This window comes from Strix uralensis, chromosome 4, assembly GCF_047716275.1.
Source record: "Strix uralensis isolate ZFMK-TIS-50842 chromosome 4, bStrUra1, whole genome shotgun sequence".
In the NCBI taxonomy this organism is placed as follows: domain Eukaryota; kingdom Metazoa; phylum Chordata; class Aves; order Strigiformes; family Strigidae; genus Strix; species Strix uralensis.
The window spans coordinates 16358980-16382240 of record NC_133975.1 but is presented as its reverse complement, the minus strand read 5'-3'; the positions used below and the strand labels follow the sequence as shown (position 1 = coordinate 16382240).

Here is a 23261-nt window from a genome sequence, read left to right as displayed (position 1 = left end):
TTTTCCAGGGAAAATACGATTTTTGTACCAGATACAATAACTCTTATTTTTACTTGAGAATTAAAACCAAGGTTGCAAAAATGATGGCATGAGCAACTTTGAGCACCCTGTTATTTAGCAGCAAAGTTTTGCTTTGATCCATCTCCCTGCTGACTTCAATGGAACCACACTAGGTATAAATTAAAGCAAAATTCAGTCCATCAGCTCTACTTCAGGCTTCATGCATCCCATTTAAGCATGCCTCCACCTTGATTTCACCTTGCTGCAGTCAGCAAAGAATGCTGATATAAAAGGTGTCGTGCTTTCGTGTATCCACTCACTCTGCTTTCATGTTTAAGCTGTACCATTTTACCTTACCATTAAAATTACATTAAGGCAAAAGTGAAAGAGTGTAGAAAGAGTGTATAATCTTTTATGCTCTCTCTGGAGAACAAGGCTCCATTAAGTTTTTCTCTGTCTCCCTGTACACAAATAGCAAAAACATGTATTTCCCAGTCAAAAACAATCAGCAAAGTAAAAAGTCTATTAAAGGGAGCACAGTCACTCATTCTAACATTTTTCATCTGAATGGAGAAATAAAGTGGTATTTCTCCAGCAGACAGGAACCTACATTTAAAAAAAGAAAAAAAAAAGATATGCTGAGATCATCAATCATGTTAGCGGGAATTAGATGTCCAGTCCCTTAGATGCCAATAACAATCCAAACCATATTGCATCAATTAGCAATTGATTGCTTGTGAAGAGGTAAGAAAGCTTTAGTGCTTCTCTCCCTTCCCTCATTACCATGGAAGAGTCATACCACGAGTCGCACCCATGGCCACAAGTATGGGCTTTCCTCTCATGGGAAGGTCAAGGCTCCATCTGCCACTGAAGATTCCTCTCTGGTTACAGAAAAAAAAGAAATCAAATAAGTCTGTGTATTAAAGCTATTTGTGACAGAAATCTTTTTTTGCCCTCAAATGTTATCTGCTAAGCAGCTTTTACTCATCTTCTCCAAAACTGGGGACCCAAGAACTCATTCCTTGGCCTTGGCAGAGACATAAAATGAGAAAAAAGGGAAAAGAGGCATAGCTGTACCTTCAAAATAATGTACTTTAGAAGCATCATGTGCAAACTGGGTGTCACAATGAAGTTCCAAAACTGGAAAAAATAGTCCTAACCTTTCAGATAAAGTTGCACTCAGAAGTGTAACTTTAAATTGCTTTTACAGCTAGATAAATAAAATTTGTTCATTTCTCTGCACATCAATGAAAAAGTATTAGAAAATGTGGTTAGTTAAAATGTGACTTAAAAGACTACAAGTTTTTCAAACTTTAACCAACCTTCCCCACAAATACAACCAGTAGTATTAGCTACTGAACATGAAAACCTCAGTAATTTTAAAGAGCACTTCAGTCTGACTAGCCATTTTGAGGAGTCACCACCTGCCGTCTCCACTGAACTAAAGCATCACTGACATCACCCTGCTCAGCTCCAGTGGGAGAACCAGAATCTCACAGTAGTTTTAGTTTTGCTCAAGGAATCTCTTCAGAAGTGGCCAAAAAGTTGTAGAGGTGTCAGCACAAGGTCATGACAGGCTAGTTTAAATAAAAGCTTTTCTTTCAGCACTTTAAAACATGTTGTCCAGTCACTGTTTTAATTTCTGCCAAACCTTTTGTATGTCTGTATATACATGCTTGTACAAATAAAAACACTAACACTGCTGGAAAGAAACAGGGTTGTGAAGCCAGAAAGAGCACTTCAAGCATGCTTTAATAAACAGTTTATCCAAATGTTCTTTATTTACACCCAAATAAGATGACAAAATCATATCCTCCACTCTTGGAAGTCCAAGAGCATTTGACCCACCACAACTATTGCCACGTAAGGATATGGACAACACTCTGATTACATCACAGCTGAAGGTATACTCCACATCTTGGCTACATTTTAATCTTGCAACTAGAGCATTTCATGCCGCAGCTTAGCTGAAGTCACATTTGCTGTTATCAACAAAGCATAAAACTTCAGCAATGGTTTCCATTTCTCTGCTGTTTCAAAACAGAGTGGACTAGATTGTAATTTCTGGTGTTGCTTCTAGGCATAATAATTTTGCCTTTTTTAAAAAAAAATCCCGTATCAGCAAGCATCAGAAATTCTGACACTTTAACTAGACACGATCATAAAACATACTGTTTATGCACAGGGAGAAGCAAATGTGAAATATGCATCAGGAGATGTACGTTTATACAACAAACCAATTCATCACAGACAATTTTGAGTTTTATTGCACCACAATAAACAACACATAAGCTACACACCAAAAGAAAATAAGCCTCAGAGAATGGAGCAACAGTGGTAACACAGATGGTGCAAGGCACAGACATGTTACTACATATGTAGAGGAAGAAGTGAGAGATTCAGCTGGAACAGATCTCTCTACCTGGTATTGGTCAGCTTTAGAGTTTTTATTATCCAAGAATCTGCTCCGGCATTTCAGTCACTCCTGATGAAAAGTTTTTACTTTTTCCTAGAAAACTCAAATTGCGCCTTAACAGCCCCCATTTCTGTGTACCCTCGTTCGTAAAAGACTACAGAGATTTAAGAGGAACATTATCCTAGTAAGCTTTTCAGCCCTGTAACTCAACACTGCCAGCAACACTTTATCTTTAGAGAGCACAGAACTTTGCAACACAGAGTTCATCCCAGAGGGATCGTGTCTCTTATCAAAACCAAACTTGTTCAGATTGGTATTTCACTCCTATGCAGTGGAAAACATCAGCTAGCCTGCCAAGTTTTGTGACCACTTTTACCAGCTGGCTTCAAGAGAGTTTAATTTTATTAACACCCATGAAATCAGTTGGGGATATTGGCCACTGAATTTGATGCTTGTGGCAGGCATTCACTGAATAAGATTTCTGCAACACTGTCTGAAAAAGAACAAGTTATTGCAGGTGCTTTATTTTGACTTAGACTACTACCAGTATTTCCAAATTCAACATATTATTTTATTATTATTTAGGAGCAGATTTTCTGCTTCAGAGGCAGCATAATTATTCCATTTATGCCCCAAATTACTCAACCCTAACCTGAGACAAAAAGATGTTAATCTGAAATCACAGGCTGCGTGGCTTGCTGCTGTAACAGCAATGGCTGAAAAGGGCCTGTCCAGCCTTACAGTCCGGTGTCAGATTCAGGGAGATCAAAAGCAAGCCTAGAGCTAAAAGAGAATGAAATACTCCGCCAGCACCCGGCAGCGCACAGTGCAGGTACATTCTGAGCCAGAAGCACTTTCCCTGATTTTCGTGACTTGTCATACTTCCATGTACTTGTCCAGTCTCCTCTTGCAGTCATAGAAACTTTTTGTTCCCACAATATCACACGCACCTCCGTTTTGTCTCATATCTTAGTATTCCTTCAGCAATTTAAATGTTGCCTGAATTTTAAGAACTGCAGCTGGAACTAAGAAATATTTGTTCTCTATTAAGAAGATATTAAGAAACTTGCTGAGACTTTTCATATTAAATATATGTCAAAAATATCTAAAAATTAGACTGTTTCCCTAAAAGAGACTACAAAAGCAATTACCAGATTGTAAATACCCACAGCAGGGGCTGCAAGTTTTAGAATATGAAAAATTGAATTGAACAGTAATGTTTTTTAAAAAAAAAGTCACTAAAACTTTCACATAAAGTAAAATGCACTACCGTCAGAACCCAGAGTATAAAATTAAGATTCATACTATGATTAGGGATCATGGATGCTAACACCAGAAATATTCTAAAATATTTTAGAAAAAGTATAATTCAATGTACAGAAAATGTGCAGTGCAAGACATAAGCCAAACACACACTATATGTAATTCAACTGTTTACATAAGTGAAAACTGAGGAACGAGGAGAATATGGAAAATGCAAAAGTTAAGGAGAGGTACTCTTAGGACTGTCCAGAAAAAGAACTGCTCGAGGCGTAAGGGAAGATATGAGGCACGTACAAATTCAAGTGACAACAGAAATATAGGTTAGGAAAATTAACTGGGACTATGAAAGTAAACAAAGAGATTACTCAACTCAGAACGACGAAATACTGAAAAAAACCCAAATCCTTTGTATTCACTTCAAACTGTTTCTGTTAATTATTTGACATGTCTTTTTCAATCTGTTATCTCACAAATAAAAACATTTTACTAACACTGGATATCAGGCATCACTAAGTGACTATATCAAATGACAGTAATAACTACAGGAAACTACAAAAATAAATACCAAGTACAAAATAAACAACCACAAGTACTGAATAGTTCTGGAACAGTTGAAACAATTACACTTAGACATTGAAGTTCATTTGTGAGCTCACTAAAAACAGCAAGATGGCTTCACATTCAGCTGTACACTCCTAATTCTTTGCACAGTTATAGTGCAACCAAAAATAATGTATGTTTTTATTAGCATACAAGACTTCATGTAACCATCTCAGCTAATATAAGACTGCAGATCATCCTTAAAACAAACACACAACGAAGGGATGATTTTGGTGCAATTCAAATTCATGTTCTGTTTATTTTCAGGAGGCTCCCAGCTTCCTTTACAGCATCTTTTCATAGGACAATGTAAAGTTGGACCCAGACAAGAAAAAAGCCATTTTCAGCCCACATTTAGGATATTTTATTTGATAAATATCTGATGAGCCTGCAACACTCAGTAAATTGCATTAAACATGGAATGGTACACAATTCAGAGCACAGAACAATCTTTTACATTCAGCTGTTGATTCAATTATAGTATGGACTGCTTGTTGCAATAGCTTCAGACCACTGGGCATAACTGATCCCTGATAGCCCTTAAATTCCCAAATTTCATTAACAGATTCCTGCTCCCTAGCATGTGTCCTTTACAGTGCATTCATTGACACAGTCTGAGACAAAGGCCACATATATTCCAGGTTATCTGTGATATCTTGTGTGTGAATGGTATACCATTCTGTGAGGCAGGTATCTTGCTCATGCTGTTAAAATAAAGGAGAAATTTTTTTTCTCATTTTCTGCACCACCCTTGATGGGAGGGGAACCAAACCAAAAAAACAACTGAAAAAACCCTCAAACAACAGGAAGTTGCACAGTGGCTTTTCCTAACACAAAATTCTGAAAATGTTAACTCTCCAGTAAAGTCTGAAATTTTCATTATCACAGTAAGTCACACACTATTTCTAAAATTAGTAGATGCAGTTACTACTAAAATGACACCCTTCACTTCTGCTCTTTCTTGCTTACTGCTACATGATCTTTAGTCAGCGGTGAAAAAACTTTTCTTTATTGAGATGTAACAGTCAGTAGATCACACATTTCGATATACCAGTAGGGGCTGTACCAGGCTCCGAACTGCAGATTCCCCACACCTCTTAAACTTTTGTGCTTTGATCCTTCTAGACGTCCATGTAACACATATGAAACTACACAAATAGAGGCCAGATTTTTTAAATTACTCCAGTATTGAGAGATAAAAATCTCACAGTACTTTTAAATACTTGTCAGATTTGCTTCCTTTTGTGGAGTTCTAAATAGTCTAGGAGTACTTGGTTTAGAGTAGGAAAACTAGGGGCAAGTTTTACACTCCTAAACTGCTTTTAAGTCTGCAATAACAATCCTGATACTCTTGCCTTTACAAACTGATTTTTAATGATTACTGCAGAGGACAATCCCTAACATTTGTAGCTGGACAAGATCTCCACTCATTATGCTACAAAATTTGTGTAACTATTACTGCCAAGTCCCTTTTATTTTGCTGTAAGCCAGTCACTCTTTCTACTTTTAAGTACATTTTTATACTTCCTTTCATCCTTACCCATCCTGACGAGGACAGGAGCTCAGCCACCTTGGCAAGAAGAAACTGGAGGTCCAAACCACAGCCAGTAAGACAGCACTGTCCCTCAGTTATTGTCCCAAATATAATGAAATTAACTTCTCCATTTCCCGATTTTGTTTACTGCCTCTGGGTCCTGTTCAAACACCTCAGCCTGGGAATTAACAGCCCCTGGTCTGCACGGAGTTCAAAGTGTGGAAACAGGTCTGCACAGAGTTCAACTTCAAAGTGTGGAAACAAGAGCAGTTAAGAGCCACTGACAAAACTTCAGGACAACATATTAAACGGTTGTGACCGTAACACTGAGATAACGGAAAGAAGACGTTAACAAAGCAAGTGGCAAAGAGACGGCCTGAAAACATTTGTATTAGAAAAGCACGTGGGAATGCACGGATGTCTGAAGGGAACATGCTTAAACTCAAGTATTTTAAGTGTCGTCTCCCAGTTGCCTCACCCAGGCCTCTCACGGCCCCGGAGAGGCTGAGGAAACGCCAGACGCAGGCCGCCGGGTAAAGAGCTGAGCCTTCGGTCACCCCTGGGGTGACGGCAGCAGCGTCCCCCGGAGCAGAGGGACCGCGGCAGAGGGGCGGAAGTGTCGGCTAGCAGCCAGGAACAGCTCTGGGCCCCCCGAGGTGGGGGGGGAGGGGGGGGAGACCGACCAACCGACCGCCTCGCTGTGACCCGTCTGCCCCGCCCCGGCAGCGCCAGGCGCAGCGGCTGAGAGGCCGCGTCCTCTGCCGACACCCGGCCCCGCCCCCCGGCCAGGGCCCCGCCCCGCCCCGCCCTCCCGCCACCGCCCGTCGCAGCGCCCCGGCCCCGCCCCGCGCCTCGGGGAGGAAGCGCGCGGCGCTGCCCCCACCATGATGGCGGCCAGCGCAGGAAGGGGCGGGGCGGGACGCGGGGCGGGGCGGCAGGGGCACCGCCGGGGAGCGCGGCGGCGGCGGGGCGGCGGGCGGCCGGGGCAGCGGGCGCCCCCGCGCTGCCCGCAGGGCCCAGCCGCAGCCGCGCGGCGCGGGGGGGCTGCCGGCGGAGGCGGGCGGGGGCTGAGGGCCGCCGCCGCGGCCGCCCCCCTCCCCTGCCCCCCGGCCCGCCGCCGGATCGGGGCCCCCCTGGAGCGGGCCGCGAGCGGCTCCGCCCCCCTCCGTCCCCTTAAAGGGCCCGCGGCTGCTGCGCGCGGCTCCGCCAGTGCTCGCCTCGCGCCGATGGCGCCGCTCTCGGCCGCGTCGTCCCCGCTTCCCTTCCCGTCGCCCGCCGCTTCCTCCCTCCGTTCCCTTTCGCTTCCGGGGTCAGCGCTGCCGCGGCCGCTGCTCGGTAACAAGCCCCGTCCCGGGGTCCGGCCGGGAGAGCCGGCAGCCGCGCCCCGCGCAGGCCGCGCCGCCCCGCCGCCCCCATGGCCAGCAACCCCCAGCCGCAGCCCCCGCCGCCGCCGCCCCCGCCTCCGCCCCCTCAGCAGCCGCCGCCGCTGCCGGGGGCCGGGTCCGCCGTGGGGAGCGGCGCGGCCGAGCCCGAGCTGGTCTCCATGATCGTCAACCACCTCAAGAGCCAGGGGCTCTTCGACCAGTTCCGCCGCGACTGCCTGGCCGACGTGGACACCAAGGTGGGGGCGGGCGGGCCCGGCGGCCGGCGCCTCGGAGGGGTGCCGGCGCCCCGCCGGTGGCTCTCCCCGGGCTCCAGCACGTCGCGGGTAGGCTGGGCCCGGCCGAGAGCGGCAGGGCCGAGTCCGGGGGTGGCGGCGGGTTGCGGGGCGGGTGCGCCCCGCGCTCGGGGCTGGGGAGCGGCCGCTTGGGCCCGCGCGGGGCTCCGGCTCAGCCCGCGGCCCCGGGGCTCTTCTCGGCGTCCCCGGGGGCAGAGCTGGAGCCCCTGCGCCCAGAGGGGAGCGTGGGCTGACCGGCGGCACAGACACGCCTGGTTTTGTGGAGAGTTTCTAGCGATACGGGTGTGTTTAACACGCTGTGATCGCCGCAAGGGAGAGGGAGCAGCTGCGTCCTCGGTGGGCTTGGAGGGTCCGACGGGGCTTCCAGCTCCTCCAGCCCGGTCTCCGGGAGGATAACTGCTTATCCAAACCCTCCCGTCCCATCTCTCTCTTGTTGCTTTCTAGCCTGCCTACCAGAATTTGAGACAGCGTGTTGACAACTTTGTTTCCAATCATTTGGCGACTCATACCTGGAGTCCTCATCTCAACAAGAACCAGCTGAGAAATAACATTAGGCAGCAGGTTCTCAAGTAAGTGACAGCTCTGGGGTTTCTCTGAACGTGCTTGTGTACCACGACAGGTGACAGAGGCTCTAGGTCGATTGTGAAGTGTCTACGTTCTTCAAAGAACCTTCTGAAGAAGTTGAAATTTTTTAGCCTTTAAAATGTGGTATTATTTCAGATAGCAGCTTGCCATCAGCGTTATGCAGAATTAAACTGCGAATATTATTTTGCCTGATTCAAGTTGATGCAGGGGTGGAAAGCTAGTTTCTTACCTGGGATGTAACAGCCTAGCTAAAGTCTATCTTTACTGTTTCTTTTAAGGGAGATAGTAATGAAATTGCTCTTACCATCAAGTTTTGAGCTAAGGAAAATTAAAAGGATTTGACAAACTAAGTTCTGTGGAGTACAGAGCTAAATTCACAAAACAAAAAACTGGATGTAAATCTAGCTAGACAGAGATTTTTCAGAACTACTGTTACATCAAAATGATGTCAAACACTTACCTGATGTTATGTTATTTCATGAGGATTCCTCTCGTTTTTCTTCTCAAAACTTAAGAGTCATAATAAATCAGGAAATTTCTTCAAAGTATCATGAGTTTGATCACTAAATTGGGTCAAACAAGGGATTCGGGGACAAACATTCAGCTATGCTGTAGTGGTACCATTGATAACTTGTACAGAGGAGCTGTTTTGTTTTGGGGGGAGGGGAGTGGTGGTGTTCTGGGTTTGGTTTTTTAGTTCTTTTTAAAGAAACGATGAGGACAAGAGGCAATCTGTGTTCCACAAAAGGTTGCAGGGATCTAGAGAGAAGCCACAGATATAAAGTTCTCTATTGCTATTTATTTGATTTTACTCAAGATTAAAGGTGTTCTATAAAGCTGCAAAACTCTGAGGTGTCACGCTCTGTTGGACAGAAAGTAACTTAGGGTGGTGATGACTGGTCTAGTAGTTGTTTGTCCCTCATGCCTTCTAGAATTCATCTGTTTTATGCCATGGGAATTAACATCAGCTTTCTTCCTATTTTTTTCCACAAACATTGCTTTTACAGTTAGATAACATTTGTAAGCATAACCAGTAATGGCATAACAACAGGCTGTTTGTTGTGTTAATTCCATGTGGTTGGATTGCTTTGCTTCTCTAACATTTTTTTCTTAGTTGATAAGGCGTAGAGCATGCTTTTGAAATACAGGCAGCTAGCTAAATATATAGCTGCAGTGACGCTCAGAAAATGTTAATGCTTCATTGGAGGCTTTTAGGAGTGTTTATGTCGCATCTAAATAAGCGTTTTTCATTAAGATGTTCTCGAAGACATTTTTCTTATTAAGTATTCATGTAACTTTGTTCCAGGTCTGGAATGCTGGAATCTGGAATTGACAGGATTATTTCTCAGGTTGTGGACCCAAAAATCAACCACACATTCAGACCTCAGGTGGAAAAAGCTGTCCATGAATTTTTAGCCACATTGAATCATAAAGATGAGGCAGGCCCCAGTACGGCTCCAAGCGAGGAGAAAGCAGATGCTTCTATTACAGTACAAGGTATTCTACCACTTCTCTGTGCAGTCTTATTAATAAAAATTTGGTTTTTGAGAGAGCAGAAACATTGGCTAGGTTTGCTGCCAGCACAAAATTGTTAGCATCAGTATCAACAAGCTGAACTCCGGGCAGTGTACCATAATACTTGTCTTACTGTATCTATAAAGGTAGAAGGCAAGAGAGATGCGACCATGTACCACCATGTCACCCTGTCACTTCTGCCTCAGTTTACAAGGGATCTGTTTACTGTAGGGAAAAAAAGTTGGTCTCTGGGTTTGGCCCTCGAAGTATTACAGGATCAGATAAGGCATAGCTAACTGTAAGAGAAGAATGATTCAAATTTTTTATGCATTGGTAGACTGGACAAAAAATGGCCTATGAGACAGTTACCTGTCAGTGCAGTTGCTGTGTGCAGTAAAATTTGAATGGCTGGGGTCCTCTCAGGAGCTTAAGTTCTGCTGTAAATCGGCCAATCTTTAGTTTGTTTATAAATACAGCACTTTTTCTTTACGGTTTTCATTCATTTATGTTGCCTGGTATTGACTTCCGAACACTCCTGCAGGTAATTGTCCACTCTTTCCCTTCCTAAGAGACTCTGCAGCAGTCCATCTCTTTGTAACCAGACCCTTTATTTAAATCCTAGCCCTTTTCCTGTGAGGCCCACTTCCTTTAAAGTGGGCTAACCAGCCAGCTGTAGCTCTTAATGCTAGTCTAGTTAACCCTTTCTCATCCATCTTCAGAGCTGCTTCTAAGAGGATGTGAAAATGATAAGGTATTTCTCATAGTCCTATTGTTATATAATCAATATGCTGAGTCCATTTTCCATGTCGTTTATGGAGATACCAGAGGTGTGAAATACAGACTTTCTGCTGCAGTATTTTATACTGTGCTTGTCCAGAGTCATCATCCCACTTGGGATGATGGTGAAGTTGAACAAGGATTGTGTTGTCAACATTCTTCCCATAGCCAACCCCTGCTTGCTTTAGCTGATCTCGGGAACAGTGGTATGTCACAGAGCAAATTGAATCTCTGGTAATCAGATCATGATGGCCGTCGGATTGCAACTTCTTGTTCTTTTTTGTCCTTTTTTTTTTTTAACCAAAATCTCTAAATGCAAAATTAGTCAAATCTTTTAGTTAATTTTACTTATTTTAAATAATTATTGTTTTTTCTTTCACTTGCTTAACATTCTATCTGAATGAAATTACGGAAACAAAGATGAACTAAACTCTTTTCTTTCTTACTATTAAAGGTGTCTCTGCTACAGCTCCTAGTGGCAACGTAGCTAGTGATGCAATGTCCATTTTGGAAACAATAACTTCTCTTAACCAAGAAGCAAGTGCTGCCAGGGCTTCAACAGAGAACTCAAATCCCAAGAACAGTGACAAAGTTGCAAAAAGACTCTCATCTCAGCAGAGTGTGGATGGTAGCACTGATAAAGAGAGAAATGCAGAGGACTTAACAGACAGAGAGAAAGCAATTTGTGATCTTTCTGGAGAAGGGGCTGAAACACTTGCAAAGTGTGAAGATTTAAATGAGCTTCCCTGCCAAAGTGAAGAAATAAAAAATTCAGCAAAGGATACTAACCATTTGACTTTTACAAATAAAGATACAAGTAAAGAAATTCAACAGGAAAGTGAAGATCAAAAGAGTAAATTATTAGATAAATGTGACAAGAAACCAGACAGCAGTGAAAAAGGTGAAAGAAGAAAAGAAAAGAAGGAAAAACTTGACAAGAAGTCTGACCATTCAAAGAAAAGTGATGATACTACGAAGTCAAAAGAAGAAAAGCAAGCAAGAGAGTTGGAACCAGTGAAACAGTTAGTTCCAGAAAAAAATAGCAATAAACATAAAGCAGCTGAGAGCACTAAAGAAGGTATGGTGTGGACAGTGCTCCCTCCTTAAAATACGGATGGCGGGGGGCAGGGCAGGGTTAAGTGTATTCAGAAGTTGAATCAGAAATATATTTGGAATGTAGGTTCTCTGCTAGTTCTGGCAAATTTGTCTAGCTAGCCACAGCTAGGTCTTGGTTTATCTCCTTTAACTGAGGTACCCACACTAGGAATCAGACAAGCTTTGTTTCCTCAGGTGTGTGATTGGTCATCTGCCTTACTCTGGCAAGTTCTCTCCACAATTCCAGTCTGCATTTAAAGTTTCTAGTTGTACCTCAGAGTGATTTTTGTTTTGAGTAAACCACAGCCTAATAACATTTCGTTAAGGTGTTACTAATTATTTTTTTTTCCTGTTTCTTGTTCTTAAGATAATTTTGTTTTCAGTAGCAAAATCGCTGTTTTGGTAAGAAAAGTTTCTCAAATACAGTGTGCTGCATTACAGCCCTTTCTTTCTATTTTTTTCCTTTGCAAGAAAATATGTCAGTAGATTCAGATACGGATGTACTCAGTGACATCACTGTCAGCTCTGTCCATACCAGTGACCTTTCTTCCTTTGAAGAGGAGAGTGAAGAAGAGGCTGTAATTTCTGACAGTACTGAAGAGGGGGAGATCACATCAGATGGTAAAATATTTAAATTGTTAAGTAGCAAGAAAGAATATGCAACGCTTTCATGAGTGCATCATATCATAAATTTGAGGTTTTGCAGTATGTTTTTTTGTACTTATGAAAGAATTTGAATATGGAATGGATAGTATTTGTGCAGTTACAAAAGATGAGTAGCAAACATACTTTGAATATTTTTTTGATAGCTTGATATATTCTAAACATTGTAAATCTTACTTGTCCTACAGTATTCCATAGGTGACAAAAACACTTAATGGTGATGGATATGTAACTTTCCTATGGGTTTTTTTCCCCTCCCTTCTACCATGAATTTGGCACAACATTGGAGTGATTTGTTTGTGACTCCAGGGTAGTGGTTGTAGCTGACTGCAGATCAGCTTGATTTTAGAGCTTTAGGATTGCAGGAATTTCCAAATTCTACCTAGCTGCAGTAGAAGGAACAGGAATGTATCTAGCTTTAAGAGTTTGGAAACACCAAACCTTTTCACAGACTGGGTTACCTTTTTGTGCTCTCCTTGTCTAGAGCAGACCTCAGACTCTTGATTTCTGCAGATATGTGGCTTTTGCAGCTAATAAGACTTCCCACTTCATAACACAGAGGACCTGAATGAGTTGTCTCTAGGGTGCTGTGAGCTTATCTTTTCTGCTCTAAGAATATTATTTAGAAGTACTGAATTATTTGCATATTCTCTGGCTTTGGTGTTACCTTTAAATATGGCAGATTGTGTTCAGTTATGACTGAATATTTGTAGAGTGAAAACAAGCCTTAAGTATATTTCAGGGATACAAATAATGTGTACAGTATGGTGTACAAGTGGTTTTGCTTTACTTCTAATAATCCTGATAAAATTGAAATAGATTTATTTTTTACTTGAATAACACTTATATGAGTATAAACAACAATGTGTTTTGTGTATATATTTCAGTTACCCTATCTGATTTTTACGTACTCAAATACTGTACAAATTTTTTTGATGTAGGGAAGAAGCTTAATTTAATACATAGCGGAAATTACGTTCTGACTTCTTAGGTGGTGTTAACTACTAAATACTATATGTAAAAAGGCAACGTGATTACAGGCAAGAGGGTAAGCCCAGTTGTTGTATTCCACTTTATTCTGGAGTTTATATTGCAATTTTTTGGCTGAATGGTGTGCACAAACACATGAATATACCTTTCAGGTTTTCATAATCTAGTGATACTTTAATGTTAACGGGTTTAATTTTTTGAACTGTTCATGTTTTTAGAATAAATGATTGTTAATACATTTCGAGTAGCTTTGCCTCCTCAAAAGTACTGCTCTAATTTATCAATATATCTCTACACTTCACTAACCTTTCTTCAGATGAAGAGGAGAAAAACAGTCAAAGTAAGACAAAACCTCATGCTAACGAGCTGAGTGATGGGAAAGCCAAACCTATTCGTCATGCTTATGTTCGCAAGCCTTTCTTGTACTCCAAATACTTCAGTGATTCTGATGATGAACGAACTGTAGAACAACGCCGTCAGTCCATTGTAAGTGTGGATTTTGTTACTGCTTGCATTCTGGCTCCTTAAACTTTTCTGCACAGAAATTCCACTTCTTATTTGGTGGTGGTTTGTGAGGGGAGAGTCTTTCATTTCTTCTCACTTTTTTTTTTCTTTCTTTCTTTGTTCCCCTTGAGTTACAACTGCCCCTCCTTCAGACTTCCATCAATATTGCCTGATCTGCTCTCCGGCGAAACACTCTGCTAGTTATAGTTTGAAGGCTTCTGGTGGTGAAAGCAATGACACACTTCATCTTTCTCCCCTGCTCTAAAATGAACAGTCTTTTGGTGTTGACAGAGGATTTACTAATTCCATGCAGTGCCTTTGCAGGATCACAGCAATAGGTGGATTCTTTCTCAACTGAGTAATTTGGTAGGGAGAGTAAGAACTGCAGCACATATGAAAAACCTGGTCTTCAGTAGATTTAATGTATATAATGACAATTGGGGTGGAAAAAGTAGTCCATATGTACCTGCAGCCTGCCTTCGGTGGGGTTTTCTGTAGTTCAGGCTTGTATTGACTGCTGCAGGCTACTTCGTTACATCATCTTTTTACAAATGTAGTTCTTGCTGTCCATGAAATCAGTAGTTTGTAGCATGTCTGCAGCCAGTGAGAATGGAAAGAGAGTTTCCATTGAAAGTGAAAGCATGTTCACTGTGTTCTGTGGAAGAAGTACCAGCACACAGAATAGGAAGCAGCAGTTCTTTTAGATCCTTTTTCCTTTGGCTAAGTATATTTTTTAATAGTTATATATGTATTTTATATATATTTAATATATATACACTACGTATGTTATATGTATATATAGATATAAGTAAAATAAGAGATATTCTTTGAGATGGTCTTTTAGCCTCAGTCTGCAGTGTGAAGCAGCAGTGAAACTCTAACTCAGCTAGTTTCACAGAAGTAGTAGAGGATTCCATTAACTTTCATATAATGATTTCTAAGGACTGGTTTGTGGGTTTTTTTTTTTTGTTTGCCTCAGCCTACAATGTTCTGGTTTCTGTGGGTCTTAGACATCCATTTGTAGTCAAAGAATACTCTTTGACCTAATGCTAAATTGTTTTCCTGGGTTTTGTATCTCCAGGCCAAAGAAAAAGAAGAGAGACTCCTAAGACGACAAATTAACAGGGAGAGACTTGAAGAAAAACGTAAGCAGAAGGCTGCAGAAAGAACAAAATACCTAAAAACTGGAAATCAAAATGCTAAAGGTATGAGAAGTATAACATTAGTCCCTGCCACCCTGCTCTCACTCTCTCTGGGAAAAAAAAAAAAAAAATCAGCTTAAAATATTGACAATAGATCTCTAGTCCTTTCCCTTAAAACCCCAACATATTTCAACAGTGATGTAACAGACAAAGGTATAATGCAAATTATTAGTACGAAATTCCATATCTTCACTTTTTCATATATCCATTCATATATCATTACATTGCTTAAACACAATGAATACCTATATACCCTAGTATTCTCTGTTACACATTAGTACTCTCTGTACTGCTTTCAGTCACGTTTATAGCTGAAACTAATGACATGCTTATGTATTTCACCATTTGTGTATTATTTTAGGAAAAAGTGGCTTGAACTTGGAAGAACCTTCATCAAGAAGTCTTGAGTCAAAAGTTACTGGTACCAGCATTAAGGATGTGCTTAAAGAACAGAAATTTTTAGAAAAAAAAGTAGCCTTGAGCAGAAAAAGAAAAAGAGATTCAAGGTATTCATGTATTTGCTCAAAAGGAATTATGTGTTTGAATATTCATTTCTGCAGATTGAAAAGGTTCTCTTCAACTTTGCAGTTAGCCTTACCCATTTTAACAATTTCCTCTTAAAATATTCACATAATTTTGTTACTAATAAGCATGAAGTTCAGGCAGAAAATCGAATTAGAGCTGCTTAAATATATTGCAGATCAGACTGCAGTACCAGCCTTTATATGGCTTTTCACCCACAGAATGGTAATAAAGGCATGAGAATGGAGAGCTTTTAGATGTTCGTGCATCTGTCAGTCAACTTGGCTTGGTCTTTAAAATGATGTTTTACATAGGTGCGTACATATCTGTCTACATACAAGTATATACAGGGCAAGGAGATCTCTTACTCATTTTACAGGGACAACTGTAGTACTGGTATTGTCATAGTAATATTCTCTGCTTTAAAGCACTGATGTCCAAAGGATATCTTTGAAGGTGGTACACATAATTTTCCCAGAGAAAAAAACATGAACAAGTTGGTTAATCAGAAGTTGTGTGATCATATTCTCTTTAAGTATTTTTAGTGTGCATCTTTCTTTCTCCTTGAGCTTTAATAGCAGAAAGTTTACAAACTAATCTTGGGGTGATACCGATTTTTCTTTGTTTAATTGTCCAAATACCTGTTTCAGGCATGCTGAAGATGGCTGCAGAAAGAAATATGAGCCATCTGAAGAAGATTCTAAAGAAATGCACAAGACAAACGAGGTATGTGTCTCTTAAATAATACACCTTATGATCTTCCTTTTTAATTGCAATGGTGCTTGTTCCTATGTTCAAACTGCATAGTATTGCATTCATTCTTACGGATTAGTTTTTTCCTGACAGTTCTTTCAGTTGCATTGGTGATCTGACGTTGCTGCAGTAATGTTTTCTGACTTCCAGTAGGCGCTAGAATATACAGTCTCTGTATCCAGTGCTGATACATGTTGTAGTAGAACATGAGATATAGTTTAAGCTATTCTGTGATACACGTTGGGTTTTTTAAAAGAGCAAAGTGTGTCTCATATGCAAAGACTTGAAGAGCTTTATCTATTTAAACTTCTCACTGTGAAGTTAAAGGAAGACTGAATGTAGTCCAAACACTAAAGGAACGAGAATTTTTATGGTGAGAGTTTTTACCAACAACGTTATTAACAAAACCAAAAAAGTGATAGTTGGAAGTTCAGGTGGAAGTCTAGATTTATCTTTTGTGGGTTTGCGGGTGTTGCTTGGGCTTATGTGTTTCGGTTTGTTTTTTTTTTTTTTTAAACAGCATAATGGCTGTTTAAAGTAACTTATGGAGTACTTGAAATTGTGATTGTCCATTTAAATAATTTTATAAGAAAAATCGCTTTATAAAGAAAAGGTACTCAAGTTCAAACAGACTGCTTAAGGTTAACTTCTGTTTCTCTGGATTTTCCCACAATGGCAGATAGTTGAAATGAAAATGGCATTTCATTTTCTTACTGACTGTATTTTAGGTGAATTTTTATTACAATGTTAAACGTATTCTCTGGTATATTGTTTTTATGAAGAGTTTGCCCTTGACAATTCTGTTGGGTCACAGAGTGAAGGAACTGTGTAACATTTGCTTATAAATGTAAAAACTTTGTTTTGTAGACTTGTGAGAAAAATTCTTCCAAAGAATTGAAGCATAATCATGGGAAAAGTGAAATCTCTAAACAGCTTAGAAGACTTTCAGAATCTGTGCATTCAACTGAGGAAAGCAAAAGTGATTCTAAAGCAGAAAAAGAACATAAAAGAAAAACCTCCACTTCTCTTCAGGCTGAAGGAGCTCAGCAGGACAGTGAAACAAGGGATCCAAAAAGACAGCTGGATAGAGCAGAAGTCAATAATGAAGAACTACAGAAGCAGAAGTCCTTATTTAAAAATGAAAAACACCTCAAAAAAGACAGTGACACAGAAATTCAACATATGAGAAATGTCCCCAAAAAAGAAGCCAAGTCTTACAGAGATAAAAATGAAAAGGAAAGAACTGTGTTAGAAGATAAACTTACTTTAAAGCACAAATATAAAGGAGACTGTATTCACAAATCAAGTGAGGATGTTGAACTCCATTCATCTGAGAGAAGTTTGAAAGGAGAGGATGGTGGTCAGAAACATAATCAACAAATAAAGGTTTCCTCAGATGACAAATCTGAAAGAAAAAGTAAACACCGAAGTGAACGGAAAATATCAGTAACGGGAAAAGATGGAAAAAATGTTTCTGAATCAACCTTAAAAGCTGAAGAATTGCTGCGTAAGGAAAATAAAAAAGACAGACATCTTTCAACAGAAAAATCAAGAGCAGAATACAAGTCCAAAAGGTCCCTGAGTGATTCTAGGCCACAAAAGGATTCCCTAAGTGCCTCAAAGCAACTTGCTTCTGCATCACACAGAAGGAGTGAAAGCTACTCGGAAGATAAACATGAAATAGAATCAACTAACTCTGATTGTAATTTGAAACAAGAAGATAGCATTCATAAAGATAGACGAAGATCTAAGAGCCTTGTAGAAGACAAGATTTTGTTAAAGTCTAAGTCAAAGAGTCACAGTAAACAATTCAAAGCATCTGAAACAGAATTACAGGAAAACTTAGCAAAACAAGAGACTGGTCAAAAACTAGACAAAGATAAGAGCATGGAAGAGAATGATTCAGATAAGCAACACAAATCCAAGAATGAAGACAAAGTTTTTGAGGATAGTGGTGCTGAGTTTGAGCTTGTAAGTGGCACGCAATCAACTCAGGGATCACAAAAAGACTTTAGTCACAGAATTAAGTTACATTCTGGAGAAAGAGGATCTGTAAAAGAGAAATATAGAGGTGATAAAGATTTAAGCAATTCCAAACTAGAAAGAAGGTTCTCTGCTGAAGGTCACAAAAGCAGAAACTTAAAGCACAGCAACAAGGAAATAAAGAAGAAGGAAGAGAGTATCAAATTGGAAGATAAAGATATTAAAGAAATAGATAGTGGGCATGAAAAAATACTGAGCGTCACGGTGGCAATGGATAAAAAACAAAGTAAAAAGATATCCTGTGAAAATAGAAAAGGCAGTATATCAAACCAAGATTTACTTGGAGAGGAAAAGCAGTCAGTTAGCACAACTGAAAGCAGCCATGCTCCAGCCCCTCAAAAGTCAAGTATGAATAACGATGACTTGCATTCTGGTCATGAGGAAGAGCTGATGGAGCTTGATTTAAAACAAACAAAAGTACAGGAAGCATCTAACATCGAAGGAAAAAACATTCAAAACTCACTCCAAGCCACAGAAGCTGAATGTGCAGCAAAAGAAAAAATATCTCCCTCTATTTCAAATAAGGAATTAAAACACAGCTTGTCAGATCCTGGAGGTTGTGAATCACAGTTTCTGCCTGCAGCTGAAAAAACTATTAAACAAGAAGATATCTCTAATAAACAAGTTGGTGCCTTAGACACTTTGTCCAAACAAGCTTCCATGGATGAAGGACCCAATAAAAAAGGGGCTTATAAAGTGAGCATTGTGTATGAAACAAGCGGTAGAATCTCACTGAATGTTCCCAGTAAGGATCAAGCTTCAGAACATAGCAGAAGACCAAAGAATTTAAAAACTGTGATAAATTCTAATTCAGATGATGTTCCTTTAGCAATTAATTCTTCCAGAGAAGATGCTGCTGATGCAAAGTCCATAGATATGGATATCTCAGATTTTACAGATTCCTTGGGTAGTGTGTCTAAAGAATGCCATAATTCAGATGGGACTTCTTTATTTGAAGATACTTTCATTTTGAAGAATGATGCAGCACAGGTTGTATACATGGAACAACACGATAATGCGGTGCTGAGTTCTGTCACGAAAGATGATGGTGACGCCATTACTATGACAAACAGTATAGAAAAAGTTGACAAGGTGTCCCGGCCTGATGAACAGGCAATGGAAGACAGTACAGCTGGACTATGTAGTCAAGAAGATTATGACAAAGCAACAAAGTTAGAAAGCCCTCAGGGAAGCGTATTGAAAATAAAAGAGGAAAACTTGGTGGCTGACATAACTGAAGATTGTGGAAATGTAACAACAAAAGAACTTCTAAAAAGAAAAGGAAAAGAGTGCTTGAGTACAGATCCTTCCACAAAGGGAGGAAGAAGCACAATAATGGATAATGTGAAAAAGAACGAGGTGCATGATATTGATGATATGATACAATCTTCCTCTGTGTTAGTGCCTGAAGGAGTTCCTGAGGAAACAATCAAAGGCTCTGTTATAGCCAGTGGGCAAGAAGGGAATGGTGTGATTGTCATGGAAGATAAAAATGAAAGCAATGCTGTAGGTACCAGTGCAGGAAGTAGTAAACTTAGTTTGTTGTACAGCAGCCTACGAACAACTCCAGCCACTGTGATAGGAACTAGCACAGAAAAGTTAATTGAGAGCACTGTAACGGCCACTAGTACAGGAGAAGAAAGAGCTGAGGGTGCATCGCATTCTGAAAAGGACAGTGATGCTACAACCACTTGCTCAGAAGAAGAAAGTGAGGTGGCAGTAATCTGCACAAGCATAGAAGCTGATGAAGGTTTCACAACAGGCATATGGGTAAAAAGTAGCGAGGGTGGCAGTTTCATCACCGGAGCAGATATTGGGGAGTGTACTGTTGCAGCAGCTGAGGAAGGTGGTGGCAGTGCTGTCACTGAAGGATTAGCAGAAAGTGAAAGTTTCCTAACAAGTACAGAAGGAGAAGAAAATGGTGACTGTACCATGGTTGATGCAGAAGAAAGTGGTAAGGATTCAGTCAATGCAAGTGGAGTAGAAATTGAAGACAGTGTGAATAGTGCTGGAGCAGAAGAAAAAGATGATGCTGTGACAAGTGCAGGCTCTGAAGAAAAGCGAAAGACCTCAACTTGTGTAGATACAGGCAAATTTGAAAGTTCTGTGTCCTGCTTAGGTGAAGTAGAGAGCGATGGAGCTGTAACTAGTGCAGGGACAGAAACAGGTGAAGGGTCGACAAGTGGTGACAGCTCAGGTGAGTTTAGGGGCAGTGTGAGAGCTGTCCAGGTAAAAGAACACGAAGGTACTGTGACTTGCACAGGTGCAGAAGAAAGGGGTCATAACTTCATCATCAGCTCGGTGACTGGTACAGATGCCCAAGGAGAAGGTGCTGTAACTGGTGCGTGTATTGCAGTGGTCACAGACAACAGTGCCACAACTGGAACTAGTGGTGACAAATCTGAGGATACTGTAAATGGCGAAAGCACAGTGACCAGCACAGGCATAACTCCAGAAGATGATACTGAAATTTCAGTAGTTTGCACAGGGCTAGAAGACAGCAACGAGGGGTTTGCAGTTTGTTTAGAAGCTGAAAAATGTGAAAGTCTAATGGACAGTACAAGGGCAAAGGAGGAAGCCAATATCACTACAGTCAGCGTAGGTCCATGTGATGATGAAGGTTTTGTGACTAGTACGGGCTCAAAAGAGGAGGATGAAGAAGATGAGGGCATTGTGACCAGTACAGGAAGGGGAAATGAAGAAAATGAGCATGCTTCTACTTGTACAGGAATGGAAAGTGAAAATGCACTGATTTGTATAGGTGCAGAAGAAGGTGAGAGTTCAATTATCTGCATAGTTGCTGAACAAATGGAAGCTGAGTCAGGAGTGGCTGGCACAAATATAAATAAGCTTACTGTCGACAGCATGACGAGTGCAGAGAAAGAAGCTAATTGTGGCACAAACTGCAAAAATGAAAAAGGGATTGTTGAAAGCAGTGTAACCAGTGCAAGTGCTGCAGATGAGGGTGCCTTGACTGTGCATGTAGGAAAGCATGAAGGTACCTTGATTCCCTTAGATGCTGAGGAATGTGAGGGTCCCATGACTAGTGCTATGGCAGTGCAAGTTGAGAGTCAGCCTGGTGCTGAAGATGAGCATGAGAATGCCATGACTTCCTTTGACAGCAGAGAACTTGATGCCTCTATAAGTAGTGCAGTTCCAAAGGAAGATGAGAATTCTCTTATTCCTGCTGACAGAGAAGAAAAAGTAAAAGGTGATATCATCTCTACCAGTACAGTGGAAGAAAGTGATGCTCCCTTACATTCAGCCATTGATGCTGAGGAAGGTCCACTTGCTGTTGCAAGAGCAAATGAAAGTGGGGAAAGCTCTATGATCTTAATAGACACTGAAGACACAGAGGTGCCTATGCCCAGTACAGCTGCAGAGTTTAAAGAGTGTGTGCATACTTTTAGCAGTAAACAAGAAAAAGATGAGTGCACTATGATTTCCACCAGTATTGTAGAAGAATTTGAGGCTCCTATGTCAAGTGCGGCTATTGAATATGATGGTCAGCTCCACTCTGTGAAAGCAGAAGAAATAAATGAGAATGCAATGGTTTCTATAGATATGGAAGTATACGAGGTTCCCATGCCTAGTGAATCCAGTGCAGGAGGAGATGATGATGATGAAAGTCAACCAACTGCTAGTGGTAAGGAAGAAAAAGATGAGTGTGCTATGATTTCCACAAGTGTTGTGGAAGAACAAGTAATCCTAATGTCAGGTGGAGTGACAGAAGAAGCGATTCAGCATGTATCAGACACAGAGTCAAAAAATGAAACAGTAATGATCTCTACAAGTACAGCAGAATGTTTTGAAGCTCCTATGTCTAGTGTAGCTGTGCAAGATGAAAACAAACTCACTGCTTCAGAAACAGAAGGAAGATATGAAGCTGCTATGATCACTACGAGCATGACAGAAGAATGTGAGATAGTCCTGATCAGTGCAGCGCCACAAGCTGAAAGTCAGCTCATTGTAGCAGAAGGAGATGACGATGCCATTATCTCTCCAAATGCATCAGAGGAATGTAAGATTGTGGAGACCACCGCAACTGTAGATGAACAGTTTGAACTAGCTGCTTTCAGTGGAGATGCAAAAAGCAAAGGTTCTGTGATTTTTGTAGGAGAATGTGGAGCTCCTGTGCTGAGGGTTGCCACCAACAGTGAGGATCAACACGCTGCTTCAAGTATAGGAGATAAGGAGGAGGGGGCAGTGATCACTCTGAGCACAATGGAAGAATGTGATAGTCTCTTCACCTTTGCAGTCATAGAAGAAAGTCAACTTCCTGCTGAGAGTACAGAAGTAAAAGACAAAAGCGAAGAAATTTTTAATACTACTAACCAGATTGAATGCATCCTCTCGACTACAGGCCCAGAAAAAAGCAGTAATTCTTTGCTTGTCATCGGTAGAGAGAACGAGACCCATGAGAGTGGTGTGAGGGGAGAATCAGCAGCATCTCAGACCACAGTAGACAGTGAAATCACAGAAACAGATGAAAATTCAGTGAACCTCATGAGTGTAGATGAAGCCCTTTGTGTGGAGATTAGTACAGAGACTGCTGTGAGTCCAAGTCCTTCCTCAGAGGCAAGTGAGGATGGTGAGCAAGCTGAAGATGTTTTGCATGAGGATGTTACATCAGAACTCTCTTGTATGATTTCAGAAGCAGCAGTAGAGAGTGAAACTCTAAGGAATGTAAACTATAAATTAAACTCAAACTTGCTTTTAGAAAGTGACTTTTCTGAAATAAGGACTCCCGTGCCTAGGGCACAGGCTCTTTCTTTAGTTTCTGCAAATGAAGGAACTGTAAATACCAACCATGATGAAGTGACAATAGAAGCAGAATTAGGGGAAAAAAGTGACTTCCCTTTGTTGCACGTAGAAGAGCTATACAGCAGTGATGACAAAACGAACTTGGTCAAAATAGATGATGTTGGAATTGAAGTTGCTTTTCAAAAAAGTAACACAAACTTTAATTCAGGTGAGGATTTCTTTTTTCTTTTCTTTTTCAACTCTTCAGTTTATAAGCTGTCTTAAATACACACATTTTGCCGTCATTATAGTTAGAAATAACTGACACTGTTCAAATATACCTGATTTCTTTGTTGGTTGCAAAGTAACTATTAATGT

General features: G+C 40.9%; 1 protein-coding gene across 5 annotated transcripts in view; it reads left to right on the top strand.

The window, feature by feature from the left end:
- Positions 1-6911: 6911 nt before the first annotated feature.
- Positions 6912-23261, top strand: part of BOD1L1 (biorientation of chromosomes in cell division 1 like 1) — a 37558-nt gene continuing 21208 nt past the window's right edge. For 3 of the 5 annotated variants that reach the window (XR_012628637.1, XM_074865789.1, XM_074865788.1), the window contains exons 1-10: positions 6913-7434; positions 7936-8060; positions 9383-9573; positions 10823-11446; positions 11935-12084; positions 13433-13602; positions 14702-14825; positions 15184-15328; positions 15995-16070; positions 16965-23112. Coding sequence is in view for 2 of the 5 variants with exons in the window: in XM_074865789.1 (XP_074721890.1) it covers positions 7228-7434; positions 7936-8060; positions 9383-9573; positions 10823-11446; positions 11935-12084; positions 13433-13602; positions 14702-14825; positions 15184-15328; positions 15995-16070; positions 16965-23112 (7960 nt within the window). In the remaining 3 variants the exon portion in view is untranslated. Of the gene's footprint in view, positions 7435-7935; positions 8061-9382; positions 9574-10822; positions 11447-11934; positions 12085-13432; positions 13603-14701; positions 14826-15183; positions 15329-15994; positions 16071-16964; positions 23113-23261 lie in introns of all 5 variants that reach the window. The other 2 variants (XR_012628638.1, XR_012628639.1) reach the window with 1 other exon arrangement.